The sequence below is a fragment of the Pithys albifrons genome, chromosome 27, assembly GCF_047495875.1.
Source record: "Pithys albifrons albifrons isolate INPA30051 chromosome 27, PitAlb_v1, whole genome shotgun sequence".
Taxonomy (NCBI): domain Eukaryota; kingdom Metazoa; phylum Chordata; class Aves; order Passeriformes; family Thamnophilidae; genus Pithys; species Pithys albifrons.
In genome coordinates, this window is record NC_092484.1 from 362639 (window position 1) to 384246 (window position 21608).

At 51.1% G+C, this 21608-nt stretch overlaps 1 protein-coding gene across 15 annotated transcripts in view; it reads right to left on the reverse strand.

Annotated features, from left to right (window-relative positions):
• PTPRS (protein tyrosine phosphatase receptor type S) overlaps nucleotides 1-21608 on the reverse strand; it is a 164050-nt gene that overhangs the window by 44830 nt on the left and 97612 nt on the right. For 9 of the 15 annotated variants that reach the window (XM_071577998.1, XM_071577995.1, XM_071577993.1 and 6 more), the window contains 4 exons: nucleotides 17016-17126; nucleotides 14133-14144; nucleotides 3910-4179; nucleotides 821-1402 (listed from right to left, as the gene is read on the reverse strand). In XM_071577998.1, the coding sequence (XP_071434099.1) occupies nucleotides 821-1402; nucleotides 3910-4179; nucleotides 14133-14144; nucleotides 17016-17126 (975 nt within the window). The remainder of the gene's footprint in view (nucleotides 1-820; nucleotides 1403-3909; nucleotides 4180-14132; nucleotides 14145-17015; nucleotides 17127-21608) is intronic. The other 6 variants (XM_071578000.1, XM_071577996.1, XM_071577994.1 and 3 more) reach the window with 1 other exon arrangement.

The following is a 21608-nucleotide window of genomic DNA, read 5'->3' on the forward strand; positions in this document are numbered from 1 at the left end:
GGAGGCAAGATGAGACACAGGAGAAAACACATTAGCTTGGCTCATTAGAAGGCTCCTGCCCTGTTTTCTTCACAGCCTGTGTGGGAAGAGCATGTCAGCAGCAAAATGCTACACTGCAGAGTGTGCAGGTCCTGCCCCTAAAGCAGTGGAGTCAAATCCCACTGCAGGACTCCAGCATGTCCAGAGGTGCTGGAGATGAAGTGTCCCACTGGATCATATGTCTCTTTCTTGGCAGTGCAGAGTACAGCCCTTCACATTAATTCCCAGTGTTACAAGACTCTGGAAGTAGGAAGCCCGTGAGACTGCAGGGTTTCCTCACCAGCACCCCACATCATAAGCACTGAAAAGCAGTGACAATCTCTAATAGAACACCTTGTACCTGCAGCTCAGCAAACCTGCTGTGCCATTCAGGGCTTTGTTTTGCCCCCCTTGCAGAAAAAGGCAAAATAAGGCTCATTCCCCACTTATCTCTGGGTCCTTTAGAGAGAGTTAAGGATCACCACTGTCCAGGCAGTGAGTGGTTTAAGGTCTCCTGCAGACACTTAGAATCATATAAAGGCTTTGGTTGGAAGGAACCTTAAAGCTCATCCAGTCCCAACCCCTGCCATGGGCAGGGACACCTTCCACTAGCCCAGGTTGCTCCAAGCCCCATCCAACCTGGCCTTGAACACTTCCAGGGATGGGGCAGAAACAGTTTCTCTGGGCAATCTGTGACAGGGTCTGCCCACCCTCTGAATAAAGAACATCTTCCCAGCATCTCCTCTAAAGCTCTGAACAGCACCTCTCCCTCCTGCAGCCCAGGGCAGTGACAGGTGCTCACCTCCCTGCTGCGTCTTCACCTGGATGGGGTCGGAGAGGGGCCCGTCGCCCACGGAGGTGAAGGCCAGCACGCGCACGGTGTAGGTCTCGTCCTCCAGCAGGCTGCCCACGGTGGTCAGCAGGCTGTCATCCACGTTGTGCTTCTGCCAGTTGCTGACGGGCTGGTCGGGCTCCATGGTGTAGTACACGCGGTAGCCACGGATCTGCCCGTTGGGCTCCACCGGCTCTTCCCACTGGATGATCATGGTGGTGCCGCTCAGCATCCTGCCCTGCACGTTGCGGGGGGCGCTGGCCGGGGCCTGCTCCCCCGTGCGGGTCACCACGGCCTCGCTGGGCGGCCCCTGCCCGATGCTGTTCACTGCAGACACCCACACCTCGTACTCCGAGTTGGGGCTCAGCCCCCCGATGCTGTAGCGCGTGGTCGTGATGTCCTCCTTGATCTGGTACGGGCCATCCTGGCTTTTGGACTTGTACTCAATGACATAGTAGGACACGGGGTCTGGGTTTCCAGAGTCCCAGGTGATGGTGATACTTGTTGCTGTTGTCTCTGTCACCACTGGTGTCCCAGGAGCCTTGGGAAGTGCTGGGAATCAGGAAGAAGAGGCATTTAAAAAAAACCCACCGATGCTGAAATGGTGCCTAATTGGGCTGGTTAGGGCTGCAGGAGCCAGAGGCACAGCACCAATCACGGCAGCTCGGGAAGTGCTGCTGCAAGATTATGAACCTACTTATACACTCTATTATCCTCCTTAAACTGCTCCATCAGAGGGAAAGTGTTCAGCTAAACATCTGGAACCATTAGCACAGACTTCAGCTGCACATCCGCCGCTCACATGGCAGGGGGGGAAGCAGCTCCTTCCCCGCACACACTCAGATGTTCCAAGTGGCTCTGGCACTGCTGAACCTCCCCCTCTTCAGCAGGAGGTAACGGCACAGTGTGGGCTGAGCTCTCCAGGACAAAGCCCCACAAATACTGGGAGTGCCTCCTCTCAAGCCACAAAGGTGTGTTAATACTCATCTCCCTCTCCCTCAGCCATGACCCCCTTGGGGCTTGCTGGGTTCTGCATGATGCCCAACACCTTTAGCAGCAAGTGTTATGTGTTCTCAAGTTCTACCTGTTCTCAAGCTTTATGTGTTGTCCTGACTACACTCTTTAGACCATTTCCAACCTCATCTTACCATGGAATCCCAGAGTGGCTTGGGTTGGAAGGGACCTTAAAGCCCATCCAGTTCCACCCCCTGCCATGGGCAGAGACACCTTCCAGCTCCAAGCTCTGTCCAACCTAGCCTTGATGCCAGTCTTCTCTAGACCTGATCACCAATAAAGCTCTCACTTCTCCTTGCATCTTCTGCCTGGCAGAGCTGTGGATTCTCACACACAGCAGTGTAAGGAAGAACAGGATACAAACAAAACGACAAAAGGCAGAAAGTACCAGCAGGGCAAGATTCCCCATCTGACAAGATGGGAGAGATGGAAGCAGAAGCAATCTGCCCTTCACAGCAGCTTTTTAAATTGAGAGGATAAGACAGAGAAAGAGAGGAAGGAAGGAGATACTGAGGAAAACAAAGAGTACCTGAGTCCAGCCCCAGGCTTCCTTCTGCTGGCACGAAAGCCCACTCCTTGCACAGAAGCTCAGGATGAGTGTCATGCCGAGATTCATTAGTCCCTACTCATTTCTCCTGTCAGACCTTCCTCAGGCATATCACTGATGCAACAGGATTGGTTTTCTTTATCCCTCCCCCTTTCCAATGCGTTTCTCCTCCTCTCATCCCCCACCCACCGCATCCTTTCCCACCCCATCTCTTCCAGATCACTCATGGGCAACACCAGCACTTGGAGCAGACACCATCTCACACAGAGCTCTACACTCACCCAACCTCAGGGCCTTCCTGCTTGGGTTTAATACTCCCCTGCTGAGGACAGAATAGATTGAAGATGGCACCCGTGCTCCTCTTGGGAATCACTAGCTGGAAGCTGGGGTTACTCCCCTTCTTGTTGAGGCAACAACAGCCACTAAGATGCTGGAACTAAGCTCTACTGCAAGGGTTCACATGCCAGAGATCCTCAGGGCCTTGGCTGAATCTCTAACCTTGGAACAGGATGGCATGCAGGCTCCAAGCCATCCAAGGCTCCTTGCAAAGTGCCCAGCCAGCCTCATGTGCCAGGACAGACACAAGCGTGCAGGGATCTGAGCCACAGTTTTCTTTGGAACAAACAGCTCAGGCATCCTAAAGCAAGGGAAGGTCTCAAGCCAGCAGCTTCCCCTTCACTGAGGGTTTCCTTGTGTGTGGGATCCCTGAGGACACGTGCACAGATCCCAGGACATGGCACTGGTGGTGCACAGGTTTGCCTTCCTGCCCATTCTCACAGCCCTCCACGTGCACACCCAGGCTGGTACCAAAACACAGACTTACACACATGCAAGTCAGGCACCCACATGCCCAGGATGCAGCCGCGGTGTCCCTCTCCATCTCCCACTCACTCACAAGCACCCTGGATGTGCACAGCTGTGTCCTTCTCCATGCACAGACACACCCAACCGTGCAGGAGCACTTGGCCATGCAGGACTGTGTCCTTCTCCATCTCCCACTCATGCATGAACACTTGGCCATGCAGGACTGTGTCCCTGTCCATCTCCCACTCATGCATGAACACTTGGACATGCACAGCTGTGTCCTTCTCCATGCACACACACACCCACTTGTGCACAGGCACTTTGGCCATGCAGGACTGTGTCCCTCTCCATCTCCCACTCGTGCAGGAGCACCTGGCCATGCAGGACTGTGTCCCTGTTCATGCACACACATACCCACTTGTGCAGGAGCACGTGGCCATGCAGGACTGTGTCCCCACACTCCTCACAGTCCCAGGCTCTCCCCATGCAGACACATGACGACACAGGCACGAGCAGGTCCCCACATTCCCACTGGTGGTGCCACATGCCACAAACGCTCCCAGGTGCAAACACGTGCCCAGGACATGCCCAGACACTCTGCCACGTGCCACGTGCCCAGCCCTCAGCCCCCATGGCCACTCCCACACATGCAGCTGGCCCCGCACTCGCTCTGGCCGTGCTCACACTCCCTTACATTTCACCGTGATCTGGGCAACGGCTTCGATGACTCCCAGACTGGACATGGCCACACAGGTGTAGTTGGCAGAGTCCTTGACGTCCGTGAGCTCCAGGACGTTCCTGCCCACGGGCATGTCATCCTCGGGTGTCAGGTCCTCTGCCCCCTGCATCCACTTGACGTAGGGCATGGGCGAGCCCACGGCCACGCAGGTGATGTTGACGTTGCCCCCGGGCATGATCTCGTGGCTCACGGGCAGGATGGAGAACCGCGGTGCCACGCGGCGAACTGCGGGCGAGACGCACAGAGGTAACAAAAAAAAAACAAAAGGAAAAGCAAAAGAAAACAAAAAAATAACAAAAAAATAACAAAAAAGGAAAGGAAAACAAGGGAGAAAAAGAAAAAAGAGCAAAAGGTAATTTAAATATAGATGGGGTTTGTCATCGTTTATTTTCTTCCTTCATTAAAAACGAAACCAAAAACGAAGAAATGAAAAAATCGAAAACTGAAAACCAAAAAAAAAAACGAAACTCCAAATAAATTTGTACTTCACAAACAATATATAGAATATAGACATAAAAGCGGTATTTCATAGCAACAGGGTTCCATTGATCAAGATTAGACCCATCACAGCACAGATAAATACACAAAAATTTATTAGCAATTTCTCATCTTTACTGGCAAGAGCTGGCATGGCGAGCGCCAAACATCTCCTGTGTGGCCGCTGGGGCCCCCAGCTCCCCACTCCACCCCGGGAACCTGCTCCTCCCTTCCCAGTGCAGTCTGATCCTCATCACCTTCCCCAGAGGAACAGCCCGTCCACCACCACGGCCCAGCGTGGTCCAGGTGCCCCCTCTGTCTCCAGAGAGGGGCCCTCTCCCACCAGGGGGGCTGCAGAGGTGGGTGGGGGTGAGGAGAAGGTTGGGATGGAGATGGAAACTTCTCAGAGTTTTGCCTTGTTGGACCCAGAGAATTCAACAAAGAGAGAAGTGTCACATCCCCAAATTCCAGACATGCACTTGAGAAGTAAAAGGCAAAATGACAAACATGGGAGGAGAGGGAGTCCCCGGAGTGGGACAGAATTTAGTTGGTGTCTGTGTGTGAGAAGCGTCCAGGGGAACACAGTCCCCCTGGAGCGAGAGACAGTGTGGAAAAGATGAGAAACTCTAATGAAATTTTTGTGGTTTTCGGGTATAGAAACCCTAACGAAGCCTCTTTAAGATCTGACACGGTTCCATCGATAGATGCAGCTCTCAGAGTCACAAACATCATGCAAAATAGGTAAAAAAGAGAGAGAGAGAGAGAGAAAGAGAGAAAGTGAGAGAAAAATGCAGAGAAATATAATTTCTGGGCAGCCAGCAAGTGCCCACATGGATACTGGAGAGAAAGTGAGAGACAGAGAAAGGAAGGAAGACCAGGAGAAGGAGAACAAGAGGGGAAGGGGAAAAGAAGAGAGAGAGGGAGGGGAGGGGGAAACCCACTTTAATGCTGCATACTTTTTCTAGCTGATGTGACCCAATGTGGTGGCTCACATTGTCACATCTCAGCCCTGGCGGAATAATAAATAGAATAGAATTAATAAGAAAAACAAGATAATGAAACTTTTAACGTTGAGAAAACAGTGACATGTTCTGTGCATCTCCTTAGCAGAGAGGTGGATGCAGCTTCCAGACCTTACACAGGAAGAACATGGACGCAAAGGGGAGGATGTGGTTTCCTTGGCTCCATTTGCTGAACTACCTGGGCTGGCTGGAGGAATGGTGGGTGCCCTTCCTTGGGGGGAAAAGCAGGAGAATGGACAGAGGAGGAGGTGTGTGGATCAGAGAGGCCCTAGGGAGGGACCTGAGGGCAGGGTCTCAGCCCACAAGCAAAGACAGAAGGATGTGGACCTGGGAAAAGTGCAGGAACAGCAGCAGCCGGAGGGGAGTGGGAGCACAGGATTCCTCCAGCTCCAGGGACAGCCATGCAGGAACTCCCTCAGGCAGGGGGGGTGAGGGGGCAGGAGAGTTTGGAGTGTGGGGGGCTGGAAAACTACCTGTCCCTGCTGTCCTGTTCCCAGGTAACTTCTGAGCAACCCCTCTCTGACTCGGTGGCCATTGCCTCATGCAAAAGCAAAGGACGGCAGAGCTGAGCCTGCCCTCGCTCCTCCTGAGTTCCAGTGCCTTCAGATGGCACCTGAACTGATGTCTTGGGGTTTTCTAGTATTTGTCTTACTTCCTTGGCTGTCACTGAGCTTCATGGGTCTTTTCCAATGGGAAAGGCACAGCCAGGAGAGGTAATGGCAGTTTGCCATTTAGTGGGGCTTTGGTAAACAAAAGCCAACTACAGCCCTTGCATTGGCTTGCAAGGTGACAAGGGACATCTTCATAGCAAGGTCTGCTCCTCCCATCGGGCTGTCAGACCCTTTTCTGCTGGAACCAGTAGCCAGGAAGCAATACTGGAAGGCAAGGAAGAGGAGACTTCCAGATTTGTGGCATTAGGAGCTCAGGGATGGCAAAGGGGACTTTCTGCATGCAGACTGGCAGGGAGAAAGGGGTCATGCCCTCAGCTGGGGACAGGACTGGAATGCAGAGGGACACACTGAAAACTCACCTGGCTGCTGACACTACAAAGTGACTTCCTACCTGTCGAGGGGTATAGGGAAGGTGTTTGTACCACCTCAGGGATCAGCAGTGGCTCAGAGTATCAGGCAACATGCTCCTTCCTCCCTCCTGTGAGTGTGGGGGGCTTTCAGCCCTAAAAATGAGGCTACATCCCTGTTTCCCACTCCATCCTTCTTCCCACTGCTTCTGGAGGTACCACAATTCAGAAAATGGAGCCAGGGGAAACCCACACCTGTCACAGTCTGAGACAAGATGGAGAGAACTTGGAGAGAAACAAGTGGGGTCAACATGCAGACAGATCTGGGGTGGGGATGACTCTTTTGAGGAGGGGCTGGCATGTAACCTTCTGGAGAGGGGAGGCAAGGTGGGAAAGGTGAGGAGGAATGGGGAGACATTTCCGGACAGGATCCGGCCAGCAAACAGCATCGACAGCAACAACCAACGCAGGTGGGATGCAAACACCGAGTTGTCATGGGAACACAACAAGACAATTAACTCAAACCGAAGCTTAATCGCAAAGAAACAAAACCCAACTGAAAGAGAAAGGAAAAAAATCACCAAAGCAAAGCAAAGAAAAAAGGAGAACAAACCAGAATTTAATAACTGAAAAGCATTATCTGATGTAAGGTGGAGTGCTGAGAATCGGAGTCTGAAGGGAACAGACTGTTTGTTACTGGCTGTGGTTTTAGGCAGGGAGAAGAGATCCACTCACAAAACACAAGCTCCCAAAAAGCTGCAGAGCAAACCCTCTCCTCCTCACAGCTCTCAGGGGTGCAGGTCAGCTCTGTGGGGGCACAGGGCACTTCTGGGCTGGTTTAATTTGGATTAGGGCTGATGGGAGCCCAAAACAGGCAGCAGCACTTCCCTGGTGCATCCTGGTTTAAAAAAAGCTACACACTCCTGTGTGTGCACAGATCTATCAACATCCACACACTGGTCTACGAGGGGAAAATAACTGCAATTAAATGCTGGAGACCTCAGAGAGTCCCTGGGTACATCCCTGAGCTGTGACAACCATGACAGTCTCTGGCTGCCACCACCTGTTTGTTTGAATGGCTCCACACTCGAACTGGGCTGGTGACATGGAATTTGTCACACTGAGGATCTCTGGGTCAGCCTTTGGGTCAAGGCCCAGAGGAAGAGAGCAGGGATGGGAAGGAAGCTGGAAGTGCAGCTAGAGATGGAATCAAGACCAGTTTCAGCTCTGGGCCCTGCTGGGTGTCACACAAAGCAGCTGAAGAGGGAAATTTTACAGGTAAAAAAATGCGGTGCAAAGATTCCTTCCATTTTGCTTTCCAGCACTTTCAAAGGGCCAGGAAGAAAAGAACTGCCCTCTCTGGAAAGGAAACACTGGGAAGGGGCAGGGGTTTTACTTTACAGACTCTTCTCTAGTCCTTCTCTCAGTTTGTGGCCCCAGGAGCAGCTCCCCTGAGCTCCAGGGCCGAGGCTTTCCAGGCCACCCCACATGCGGACACGGACGGTCATGCTCCATGTGCAGCAGCTCCCCACGGACACACAGGCAGGCACACACAGACACACAGTTGCCAGGGCCAAAAAACTCCCAGGAGCTTTTTTTCAAACAAGGATACAGCTTTTTACTGAGAGAACCAGATTGCAGGACTGGAGCTGGACGTTTGGGACGTTAAGTTGAATTATTTCAATGCAGAGAAGCCATTTCTGAGGCACGGGAACATTTCTGAAGTGCAGTTAGTTATGAGCCTGTTTAATTGTCTGGTGGGTAAGAATTTCACACTGCAAATCTGCACCCCAAGTTGGTCTGGTTTTAGAAACAACAGATCCAGAACTTTTCACAGCCCTGGAAAGCCAATTGGTTTTGTTGCTGCTCATGGAGACAGAGGTTCAGCCAGTTTGTGTTGTGTGAGTGGCACTCTGGGCAGTTTTGGTCCCAATCAGCAGGGCTAAGGTTCCCCACCACCACCACTCAGTGAAGAAGAGGTCCACAAGGTGAGAGGTGTTTTTGCAAGGGACAGATTTACAGACCTGGTCGGAGGAGACACTGGGAGAAGATCAGGGTTGACTTTTGCAACACCACAATCCATCCTTACAATGTCGCTGCCAGTGAGAGAAGTCTGAGACCAACCAACCAGTCTGTGCTGAGGAAACCCACCAGCTGCACTTTTTAAGCCCCTTCCAGATTCCCACAGGGAGCAGCAGTGTTGGAGAGGAGTGAGGTGGGAAAGGAGAAGACCCATCACTTCAAACCCCGATTCACATTAAACCAACTCAAAGCGAAACGTATCTTATACCTTAAAGAAGAAATTAATTGGAAAAGGAAACAAAAGAAAGTGAAGTGACTGGTTGAAAGCACCAAACAAAACCAAATGGTATTGAACATTTTGACACTCAGCAAGCTGCTGCTCCAAATGAGGTGAGAAGGCAGACATTATTGGCCATTTTGGCGAGACAGGAGTCATTCCGTCTTGCTCCAAAATGAGGAGGGGTAGGGAAAGGGTGCCAAAATAATGTGCAGCCTCTACATTATTAGTGAAGCTTAGATTACACCTGTCCTCCCCTCCCAAAAGGTGGAGTGTCCCTGCCCTGTGTGTCCGTGCAGCCGCCTCTGCCCCTCCCTCTCCACTCCAATTCCACGTCCATCCCTCGGGGCCAAACGCTCCTGGGTTGGATTTCCGACCTCCGTCCCTGCACAGGACGAGACATTTCCCTCCTCATGCCCAGCTCCTTCCTCATTGCCTTCAGAGTAAATAAAAATAAATAAGTCAATAGGTAGATAAATAAAGAATGAGCCCAAGGCTTGGATTTGGTCTGGAGGAAATCCATTACCTTCCCAATAATTGTTATTTTTCACTTAAAAACCCACATTAGCTGAGTGACAGGCTGGCTGAACATCTCTGGTCTTTTGTAATCCTTTTTTTTAAATTTTATTCTGTTGTTTTTTTTTCACTGGATTAAACCAAAAATCATGGAAATCCAATTGTTTTACAAGCAGCTCTGTAATTTTAAACACAGACTTGACTATTTTAGGTTTTTGTTGGTTTAATTTGACAAGGTGTAATCTAATTTTTTTCCCCTAAAACAAAGAGAACAGCGATGCAAAAGGTGTAAGAGACACAGGCAGGCAGAGATTTCGAGATCAGTACAGCACAGTGTTCCTGCAAAGTGCCCTCTATAGAGAGACAGTCATGTATATACAGATATATACACGGTTTTCATTTTTTTTTTGTTGTTTTTTTTTTTGGGGGGTGGCTTTTTGTACCCATTTCCATTTCCTGATACCCTTGAGAAATCCTTCTGCAGAAACACAGTGAAGTTTTTGGTTGCTTTGTTTGGTTTGGAACTAGAATTTCAGAGCTGAGGACACCCCAAACATGGACAGGGCACTCCCCCACCCATGGAAATGCTAAAATAACCCTGAAAAACTATCCCAGAATTCTCCATCCCTAAATTCCAGCACCTGGAAACTGGGGACTGCAGAGGCAGCTGCACAACCCAGTGGTGAGTCTGCCTCTCTCCTTCTCCAGTCAAGAATTTATCAATCTAGTCTAAAAAGGTATTAAAATTCCTACAGTTTAAAATACCAGTGGTTGTTCTGCCCTCGTGGCTATTTGTTAAATCTCTAGTGCAAGTGGAATTATTTCCTTTAACCTCTAAATGGCATTGAAAGAGAAAAGCTCAGCAATGGTTCCACTTGGAACCAACAGCAGCTCTGGTTTGATGGTCAAATTACACATGAGCCAAACTTAACCCAGCCTAGAGAGTAAATTATTGCTTAAATTAGTTACATTTTAGTCTATTTTGAGGTTTATTTCCTGAGGTGCTCAGCACACTGTTCCTGCATTTTCTATGGGGTTTATTTGAATTGATTCCAAGTAGTTCTGCTCTTACATGCTTAGCCCTGGCCTGGTTTCCTCTTTGGCCTCTCAATGAGTTGAGGTTTTCCTGAGAGCCCTGAGAATTCCTGGGAATGTTCTCAGCAGGACCTGCCTGGGGGTGATGAGCATGAGCTGCCTCTGAGAGCAGCACAGGCAGGGCCTGGGCAGGCACAGCAACACTGGGCTGCTTGAAAGTCCTGCTGAGCCATTTACAGCTGGAAAAGAGCAGGGCCACAAGAAGCTCCAGCACAGAGGAAAAAGGATTATCCCTGCAGCATCTCAACTGCTGCCTTCTGTACCTCCTGACAGGGCCCCACTGCATGAAAGAGGGGGAAAAATTTAATTTTGGTAAATTCAACCCCGACAATGTGTCCTGTAGCAGCAGCTCTGCAGAGTCAGAGGATGCCAAATCACAACCCACAGGGCTCACCCCTCCTTCCCTCTGGGACATGGAGGAGCACAGGGACACGTGGGCCTTACACACTGTGCTCCAGCCCCAGCCAAGCAGCTGCTGCTTGGGATCAAAACAGAGCAACTGAGGTGGCAATCAAGCTTTCCAGATTCAGAGGAGACCTGCAGAGTGGTCTGTATTCAGGGGGGCAAACCCTCTGTGGCCACAGGTCCTGGATGAGCAGGCAGTGTCCCCACTGGGGTGACAGCTCAGCTCTGCAGGGGGGGACTCCTGAGGCTCAGGCCAAACTCCATCAGGTACCATTGGAAGGGATCTTAAAGATCACCCAGTGCCATCCCCTGCCATGGACAGGGACACCTTCCACTATCCCAGGTTGCTCCAAGCCCCGTCCAACCTTGGACACTCCCGGGCTGGGGCAGCCACAACTGCACAGGGAGAGGCAGGAGCCTCTCAACCCCCACCCTGGACAGACAGACACCTCCTGAGCCACTGGACTTTGAATCCAGCCCTTCCTGCAGTCACTGTGGGCCACAGGTTTGATGGTGGGTTTGTCCCTAAGGACACAGAGAAGCATCCAAGGCAGCTTCTGAGAGACTGGCAAGTTTTATGGCTCCCATAAATCAATGTTCCCACTGGGGATGTGCTGACCTGACCTGACCTGGGTCCTTCTCTGCACTGACTACACATGAACCTGGACAGCTGCTCAGCCCAGAAACTTCCACACACCCTGAGCTGGTGACAGAGTTCACCTCACCTGCTTCTGCCCTGCTTTTGTGAGTCTCCAGAAAGACACTTCTGCCTTTGATCTTGGACATTTTCTGTTGGAAGACTCTGTTATTTTGGACCATGGCATGATCTGACCTGTAATAAAACAGGAGGCAAATCCTTAACCAATAATTTCAAGACCATGCCCATGGTCTGGGTTGGAAGAGACCTTAAAGATCATCTTGTTCCAACACCCTGCCACAGGCAGGGGCACATTCCACTAGACCAGGTTGCTCAGAGACTGTAATTTTAGCAAACCACACGAGCTCTGCCAGGCAGACATCAAGTCTCTATTTCCTCACCCAGTGTCATTTCAGCCTCTCATGACTACATCCCATTTATCTTTAGTTTATTGTTGTTATTATTATTATTATTATTATTTTTATTGGCTCTTAAGGATGAATTTAATCTTCAAACCTTCTCAGATCACAAGAGATTCTACCAGCAGCAGTGCAGTTTGGCCATGTGAGAAATACTTGGGAAAAAAACAAAATAAAGAAATAAAAACCAATGGTGTATAAATCCCTTTTTAATTGCACCTAAATCCTGAAACTCAAACTCCTAGTCATGAAGGAAAATCCTGTCATTAGTAGTGATTATCACCTTTTAGTCCTAGGCAGGAGGGAGGTGGGATGGGAAAACCTTGTTTCAACACTATTCCCTTTCTCTTGCTTTTTAAAATAGAACAAGCCTTTTTTTTCTTTTTTTTTTCTCTCTTTTTTTTTTTCCCCTTTAAATAGAGCCTTGGGGCTGGGGGATGTTTTTTGGTTATTGTTGGCATCCAGGTCAGAAGAGCCACAGCTGGTCTCTTCCCACAGACATTTCCAGAGCGCAGCATTTTGGGTGGAACCCTTGGCCCTGCGGGGAGGGGGGAGAGACTTGGAAGGGGAGGGGAGAATACCAGCACTGAGGGTCCAAGCACTGAAATCTCAGCATTTTAAGAAAAAAAGAGAAGGACAGACAGAGAGAAAGAGAGAGATAGAGCAAGAGAGAGACAGATACTGTGTCAATACTGCACTGGATTTCTCAAAAATCACACAGCTTTAATACCTGTGCCCTAGGAAAGCCACTCCTTTGGTAGCTGGTTGAGGTGAGGACTGATGGGCAGAGGGAAAGGCATATCCAGGGAAAGGGCTGGCATTCAGTTTTGCACAGGGAAAGCACCAAGCACCACGGGCACCACGGGCACCACTGACACAAACCCCCTGTTCACACTCCCATGTGGCTCAGAATGCACACATGGGAGGCAACAGGGGCTTCACGGGGATAAACAGGGACATGAGAAGAGGGAAAAGAGGCATTTTCAGCTCCAATGTCACTGGTCAGATTCCTGGTGGCTGTTTGCAGTAGCTGCAGCTGCCAGATGTGCCCCAGAGCCCACTGCAGTGTGTGCCACAGCTGCAGTTCTCTTCCCACACTCCTTGGGGAAGGAGGGCTCTACCTTACAGCACCTGGCTGGCATTCAAGGGGCCTTTTCCAGGCAGTAATGGATAAATGACAGGGAAGAGAGTGGGGAAATAGGGAGAGGCAGAGCCAGGAGGCAGCTGCCTGGCTGCCCTTCCCTGCCAGGACGAGGTGTCACCTCCTCCAAGGATTGTGCCAGGCTCTGCGAGGAGCTGGGCACTGCCTTGCCATGGGGCTCTCCATGCACACGGGGGTGCCCCAGGAGAGACAACACTGTGGGATTTGGGAACAGCAGGACTCTTTCTGCCTGTGGCCACGCTGGGCTGAGAGCAGGTGAGCTGCTGGTGTCACTGGGGGGACAGGGGCAGTTCCCAGTGGGCGAGCTCCGTGTCCTGGGGAGGCCCTTCGGAGCAGGGATCGGGCTCTGGCTTTGTGTGCACGGGGTGGAACAAGAGCCACACCTCAAGAAATACATCAGTAATGACGTGCCCCAGGGTCTGCCCTGACTCTGGGAACCACCCCCTGGCTTCTCACCATCTTTTCCACTTCCCAGATCCCTCCCTCCCCCCAAAACAAAGGCTGGTCCCAAACAGCAGGGCTTCCATGGCCAGGTGTTAGAGCTGTGTGACTCCTTTGCTCCTGGAGGGATTGAGCGGGTCGGTGACCACCGGGGCAGGAACACTGGCTTCTCACAATGCGTTTGGAGGGAACTACAGCACAGCAGCACCAATCCAACCAGAAACAGGAAATCAAGAGAAAGCAAAAAACCCAACAGAACGAAACAATTTGGAAAGGAACAGTAAATCCACTTCAAAGAAACCAGAATCGTAGAACAGAAAAAAACAAAAACAAACTATACATATTCATATATCGAAAAAATAATTCAGAATTAATTTAAAAAGTGGCATGCAAAGAAGATTTGTTACATTCTCCTATCATGCATCAGGCCCAATGTCCAAACGGCAAGGTAACCATGACGACAAAGAAGTGCAAGAACTCAGCAACATTACCAAAGGATGCATAGAGAGGCCCACAATGCAACTCAACTCATCTCGGCGAGCCCCGGCAAAGGGGTCTCGCTCATCTTAAAGATTTCTTGCTTTTTCTCTTTTCATGTTTAAATTTTTTTTTTTTTCATTTTTTTTTTTCTCTTACGAATGTAAAAATGTGGGTAAAGAAAGTAAAAAAGAAAAAAACCACACCAACCTTCTCGTAGCTCTGAGGGATGTTAAGGGGGTTTGATGCGGAACACAATGACATGAGGAGAAGAGAAAAATAGGGGAAACACAGAGAGAGTAAAAAAAGGCCTTCTCAAGGCTGTCAGCTGCAAATTGATTGATTTTTTTTTTCTCTTTAACAAAATAAAAAGAAAGGAAAAAAAAATGAAGATAGTAACGACCCTCTTTGCTGCCTTCCTATCGCTCCCCCTCCCATCCCATTGGGTACCTTTGAGACCAACCCAGCTCCATATGGAGGGCAGGCTGGGAGCAATCCTGGCTCAGGATCAGCCCCACAGAGGTGCTGACCCAGCAAGGATTCTCCCTTCTTTATGTCCTTCTGCTCCTCAGAGGAGGGGAGTGGAGCCTGTGCTGGGCAGGAGACCCAACACGAGGAGCCCCAGGCTGGAATTCCACTCCCCTGGCCCATGTTCCCACCAAGCCCACCCCCAGCCCTGCTCACACTGACTCCACCATGGGACTGAACAAGGAAAAAAAGAAATAATTAGAAGAAGAAAAAGAAAAGCAAAACCAAACCAAACCATTTCCTTGCAATGTTCAAACTTACAACTCCTATCCCAGGTGGTCTATAGAGACAAGCATGTTATGGGAGAAACAAGTCAATTGGAAACACAGGAGTGTTCGAGACTCTTTTAAAACAAAAAAACGGGAAGAAAAATGTGCATGAACTCTCCCTCCCACCAAAGCAGATCCATTTCAGAAATTTGTTACCTTTCCACGATTTTAACACACAAGAAACAAGGAATTAAACAGCATGAAAAACACCCAAACCACAGGCCGAGCTGGAACCCGCTGGTTTCTGCACTCTGGGGGCTGTTAGTGCTGGTTGCAGGCAGGCCCAGGCTCATTGGGCCAGAGGGCTACACCTGGAGCCCACCCATCCAGGTGTGGAGACAACACCTTGTTATCACCTTTGTCTCCTGGGTAGTGTCCAAGTGGCCAGGAAAGTCAAGGAAATTTATAAATAAAAGAATAGTGAAAAATCCTCACATTTTTGCTACTTCTTTTCTTTTTTTCTTTTTTTTTTAAAAAAAAAAAAAAGAACCCCAACCATTCCAGCTAAGCTGTCTGCAAAGGATTCAGCCCTGAATGAGTATCAGATCCAGACTGACATTCCCAAAATTTGGGAGGCCCAGGCCAGGGGGCCAAATTCAAACGCAATTTTCCAGCTGGCCACAAAAGGCTATTGAAAAATTTAGCTTGAAAACATTCAATTATTTAAAGCCTTCTCTCCATGTGCATGTGATTTAGTGAGCGTGAGACACGAGAGAGAGAGAAAGAGAGAGAGAGAGGAGTGCACACAGGAGATGGCTCTGCAGGGCTGACAGGAGCTGAGTGCAGGTGGGAGGCGCTGCCCTGCGATGGGATGGAGATGGGAACACTTTGCTGGGATGTAACTTTGCTTTTAACTCCCAACGTGTTGTTTGTTTTAAGAAAAAAAAAAGCGAGGAGGACCAGCCCTGCTCTCTCATTACCAAAAGGGATTTTGCTGTGGAAAGATGTTAAACCAAAGCTACACACAAAATATTACAGGTCAGAGAGATTAAAATAAAGAAAGCAGAGAGGCTGTTGGCCTGTGGGGTGGGAGAACATCGAGGGGGCATCGAGCAGAAGCCAATCCCCCTGTCATCTGTTCCTCCTGCTGGAGGGTGAAGGGATGTGGCCCTGAGGCAGACTGGTCCTCTCCAGCTCTCCATGCCCAGCACTGATCCCCAGGAACCAGTGACAATTCACTGCTGGCAAAGGGCAAACCAGCTGGGACTGGGAGGGGCAGTGACAGGACAGCCTTTTGCTGCAGGCTGGGGAGCTCTGGGGACACAGAGCTCCAGGGAGGGGGCTGAGAGGGCCCTCCCTCCTCTCCTCTCACACCAGCAGAACTGGAACTGCTCCATGCTTTGGGAGAGAGGGGCATTAGGGCCAAAGGGATTCACTCCCCTTTGGGCTCTGCAGGCAGACACTGGCACATGTTGGGGGGCACTACTGTGGGTCACACTCGACTCCTCTCTGGGTGGCACAGCCTTGTTGTTGGTGATGGGGAGCAAATGGAGGGGCACTGGGATGCCCTCACAAGCTGCAGGGTCACCACCAACGCTGGTCCTGCTTGGGGCCAGGATGGGCCAGGCCAGCTGGGCCAGGGGTAGCAGGGCAGGAGGGTGCTGGGTGCCCTGAGCTGGGCAGGAGGGCACTGGGGCAAGGCAGCAAGGTGCTGGGTGCCCTGGGCAAGGCAGGAGGGTGCTGTGCTGGGTGCCCTGGGCAGGGCAGGGCAGGGCAGGGCAGGGCAGGATGGTGCTGGGAGGCCTGGGCAGGGCAGGAGGGTGGTGGATGACCTGCAGGAGGGCGCTGGGTGCTCTGGGCAGGGCAGGAGGATGTGGTGTGCCCTGAGCTAGACGGGAGGGCACTGGGACAGAGCAGGAGGGCGCTGGGTGCCCTGCAGGAGGGTGCTGGGTGTCCCAGGCAGGGCAGGATGGTGCTGGGTGTCCTGGGCAGGGCAGGAGGACGTGGTGTGCCCTGAGCTGGACAGGAGGGTGCTGGGACAGAGCAGGAGGGTGCTGGGTGCCCTGCAGGAGGGTGCTGGGTGCCCTGGGCAGGGCAGGAGGACGTGGTGTGCCCTGGGCTGGACAGGAGGGTGCTGGGACAGAGCAAGAGGGTGCTGGGTGCCCTGCAGGAGGGTGCTGGGTGCCCTGGGCAGGGTAGGAGGGTGCTGGGTGTCCTGGGCAGGGCAGGGCAGGATGGTGCTGGGTGCCCTGGGCAGGGCAGGAAGGCACTGTGCTGGGTGCCCTCCCCGGGCAGGGCAGGGCAGGGCAGGGCAGGGCAGGATGGTGCTGGTGCCCTGGGCAGAGCTGCTCCCTACCTCTCACGTAGAGGTTGGCGGGGGACGAGTAGCGCACGCCGGCGCTGTTGCTGGCCACGCACTCGTACTTGCCCTGGTCGGTCTCCTCGCTGCTCTCGATCTGCAGCCCACCTGGGGACAGAAGCACACCCAGCACAGACAGCACCGTCACCATCGGCTCCAGACACGGCAACAGCCTCAGTCAGGGCTTTGTGCTCCCCCCCGGCTGCTCCCGGGAAGGCGCTGGGGGGACAGAGCCCCGCGCACATCGGCTCAGGGCTGAGCTCGGTGTCACGGCTGGACACACACCCAACATGATGAGAAAATTTAATCCCCCACTCTGGATCCAGAGTTACTCTTTGCCCTGAACTGAGCAGCAAAAGCACCAAGTTTTGTGGCTTCTGCAATGCAGGCGTTCTGCACCAGAACTCCCGAAATCAGCCTCAATAATCCATATTACTGTGAGCCCCAGAAATCCATCAGCAGGCAGTTGACTTTCCCTTGCTCAATTTGAAGCAGTGACCATAAAAGCAAAAGGCTTTGTCACCCACTGCCTGGGGAATTTCTATCACCACTGCCTTTGTTTTGTGCTCAAATATCTGCTTCCCAGCAAGCCTACAGGAGATAAAAGTCCCTGTGAAAAGCACCTTACTGATGGTAAATATTCCCAAGGGAAAACCCTGTAAATACTGCACTGGAACTCCAAAATTGCCTGTGTGGTTTACATCATCTGGGCCAAAAGGATTAAGGTTTTTCTTAAACTTGTACATTATTGCAGGCTACAAGAATAAACCCAGAGCCCAAACTAAAGATTCCTGTCAGCAAATATGCAGAGAGATGCAGCATGGAACTACATGGAAGAAAATTGCCTCATTTACCTCAGAAGGCTCCATCCTTGCAAAATTCCAGTTAAAATACATACTACATAAATTATTCAACGGGCTCTCAAATGTTTTATGTATTAGGAGTACATGATTATACTACAGATATGGACAGAGCTCACACGTGGTAAGACTCTTAACTCTCATCTCTGGGAAAAAAAAAGTCTAAATATGAAAACCAAACAATTCCAGCTCAGTGTAATAGTATTGATAAAATCTTAAGTGAGAAGAGTGCAAATGAGATCATTGTTGGTTGCAGACACAGGCTCTGCAGGAAGGAAAGAGCAGTGAGTTCACACCAGGAGGACACGGAGCTCCTCTGTGTGTGTGGGTGGGAATGATCCTGCCTGGGGGCACGTGAGGCTGGGACAGGATCCAGGGCAGGGATGGGGCACGAGTGAGACTCCCACCAGCATCCACTGCTCCTGGGAGCTCCCAAAAGCAGAACAGAAAGAATTAAAAACAAAAAAATCCCCACCCGAGCCACTGAACAAAATCATTCCAAAAGAATCTGCAGGTATTTTCAGCCTAACAGGAGTTAAAAACCAAACTGACTGAAGCTTCCCACTGAGCCTCAGCTGAGTGAATGTCACACAGAATTACAGCTCCAGCTCTGCCTCAGAGAGCTGCTCTCGGGTGGAGAACTGGCCAGGGAGTTTTCCAGAGATTTCTGTTAATTTGGGCAAATCTGTGGGTTGTTTCCACTGGCTCCAGATACACTTTGTGTCAGGCTCAGGAGCAGCACCTGAGTGCACACAGGGCAGGTGGAGCCACACTGAAGGGCAGGAAGGGCACTTCCCAAGGGGAAAAGGGCCCCAGCCCTTCCACCCTGCCCTCTGCAGCTGGGCTGGTCAAGGAATGGCAGAAATGCCACTGCAGAGAGGGCAAGGAGTGTTCAGCACTTGTCAGGAGCCAGTAGAGATGATGTGTGAAAACGTAAATCTCACCTACAGCACCTCCTGTTGCTTTTGCCAGCAGAGAATTATGGAATTTTAAATGTGCCAGCGGAGATAAAACCAAAGCAGGGTCTCCCAAGGGGGTGCACACCCAATTCCTTCTGCCTTTCAATGACAGCTTGAGGTCAAGTATTTTTTGACTCCATTAAAGAGACAGTGCAGAAACTACTTACCAAGGATCTTTCCCAGAGAAACCTAAGGGTAAGAGAGTGGGGAGGAAGTGGAAAGAGGCTCTGGAGCCAAACAAATGAGTACACTGAGATGGTGAGTGCTGAAGATCTGCCTGAGCAAAGGATTGGAAAATTCTCATCACCATCAGCAGCTCGGGAGCACTTTGCACCAATCAAGAGAAGGTCCTAAGTATTTACCAAGCCTTGATAACATTTAATGCTCGAGATAAACTTCAGTCCTTCATAGTCCTGGAGAGATTAGCTCTTAAAACTCTGCCATAAATCTGAGGCAGCACAGCCAGAGTCGTTATTAGAATAACAGTATCAGTATTACCAAGTGCACCCAGCAAACAAAAAAGGACATTATAACCATAGATAAAATAAAGACAGGTAGAAAAAAGAAATATCCAGAGGTGAAGCAGGACAAGGAAACAACAACAACACGAATCTGTACTGAGCACAGGGCAATGAAACGGGATCTGAGTGGAGAGAAGTGTCTGGAGAGTGCGTGGCTGAGCTGGGGGTGTCTTACCTCGGATCGGAGTACCTTCTGCAAAGGAAACAAAGAACACAAGTGAACAGGCTGCAAAACCCCAAACACCTGCACTGCCCGTGGGAAAAGGACCTGAGTCAAGGAAGACAGTGCCCAGTAGGAAACTTCCTGCTCTACCTCACCTTCAATTATGGGGACACTGAGGAGGGTTTGGGGTGCTGAAGGTGGGGGTGCCCTTTTGAGCAGCCCCTCAGTTGTTGTTTGCAGAGCCCCTGAGGCACCTGCCTGGGAAATCTTAAAGCTGGCTCCATTTGGTCACTAAGAATGCAAAGATATCTGCAGGCTCTCAGCTAACATTACTGTTTGCTACTTGCAGAACATGTGAGGGCCCTGCATTGACCTTCCTCACTCCTGGGGAAAAAGGGTTGGCATTTTGTGGCCCTGTTGGCTCAGACAGGGTGAGGGACACCCAGCCCCTGGCATCACATTAAGCTGTGGGTTTGATCCCACACTTGCTAGCAAATTCCCAGTCCCAAACTTTAGTTATTGGCACAGATGTGCCAGGAATTCAGGGCATGTCCTGCTCAGGACCTTCAGTCATCCCTCCCAGCTCTGCACAGGGACTGAAGGCAGGTTTGGGCACTGAAGGCCAGGCTGCTGCACAGGCACAGGGCTACCTGGGCACCTCCTGCAGCTGCTCAGGGCCCTCTCCATGCCACAGGGAGGGGGCTGGATGGAGAGAACAGTCCTGCCACACTTGCCTGCTGACTCCATCTCCCCTGGGTTATTTTATTCTCTAAGAGCCCAGCCAAGCATTCAGGTCTCCCAGGTGAGAGGGAGTGACACTGTGGCTGGTCAGGGGCAAAATCCCTGTCCCCCCATCTGACCTCCCTCCTGAGGTTGCAACCAAACATCTTCCTTTGAAACCAGGGCAGGTCCTTTTGCCCACAGCAGCGTTCCAAGGTGTCACACAGCTCACCAAGGAAGGGCTTGACTTGGAGGGCTTTACCCAATCCTGAGAACAGGGCAGACTCCGCAGGGCCAAGCATTGCCTCTCCCCAGGGAGAAAGGCAAGAGCTCCTCTGCAGGGGGGACACTCTGCCACTCTGCAGCACCTTGAGCCAGGGCTGAGGAGCACATTCAGTGATAAATATCAGCCTCTCACCCTCTCCTCTCCCCTGGTGAGGCAGAGCAGAGTTATTACCCTGCTTTACACATGGGGAACCGAGGTAGAGGTGAAGCAACTTGCCCAAGGTCACAGAGGGAAGTCTGTGGCAGAGGCAAGAACAGGAGTCAAAGCCTCCCCCGTGCCAATCTTCTGCCTTAACCACCAACACAACCCTTCCCTCCTCATCCTTCAGCCCTGCTCATCCTCCTGCTGCGGTTCAATCCTCCATTCTCAGGATAGAAGGTAAAAATACGGAGATACTAATTACAGTTCACCTTTAATTTTCAAGGGAGTTGAAGGAAGAGAGGCATTATAGTGTTAGGGATTAGACTCTAGTTAGACTCAGCTTCTAGTTAAGAGGTTAGGTCATTGGCTAGAGAAAAGTTAGCATCTAGTTAGGGTTAGGAACTAGCTAAGGTTAATGAAGCAGGTTGGTTAGGTGTCAGGACAGAGGCTGGAGAGACAGAGCTTGGAAGAGGTCGGGGAGCGTGGACTTGGGCAGGACCCCACCCAGGAGGTGGCAGGGAGGTTTAAAAAGCAAGAGAGAGAAAGCAGCAAAGGGTTATAGTTCAGTTCAGTGGAAATAAAAACAGCCTCTGATACATCCTTCTGTCTCAAAACTGGAGTGAAAATCTGCCATCTGTGGCACCAATATGGAACAGGGTTAATGGGAAGAGGGGAGAGGAGGGGAAGAGACCCAAACATCACCCACGACTCGAAAGTTTCTTTGGCCTCAGCTAAGCCTGGCAGTTTCCTGCAAAGGTTCTCTCTCTGACAGGAGAAACATGCTGGAAATAAGAGCTGTGCAAGCACAGACACCACAGCAGTGTTACCTTCCTGTGTCACTGCAGGTTAGTCAGTCCCTGCTCCCTCTGAGCATCAGCACTGCCCCTGGCAAGGGGCTGTCAGCAGCTCCTGCAGACAGACTGTGCTGGAGACAGAGCTC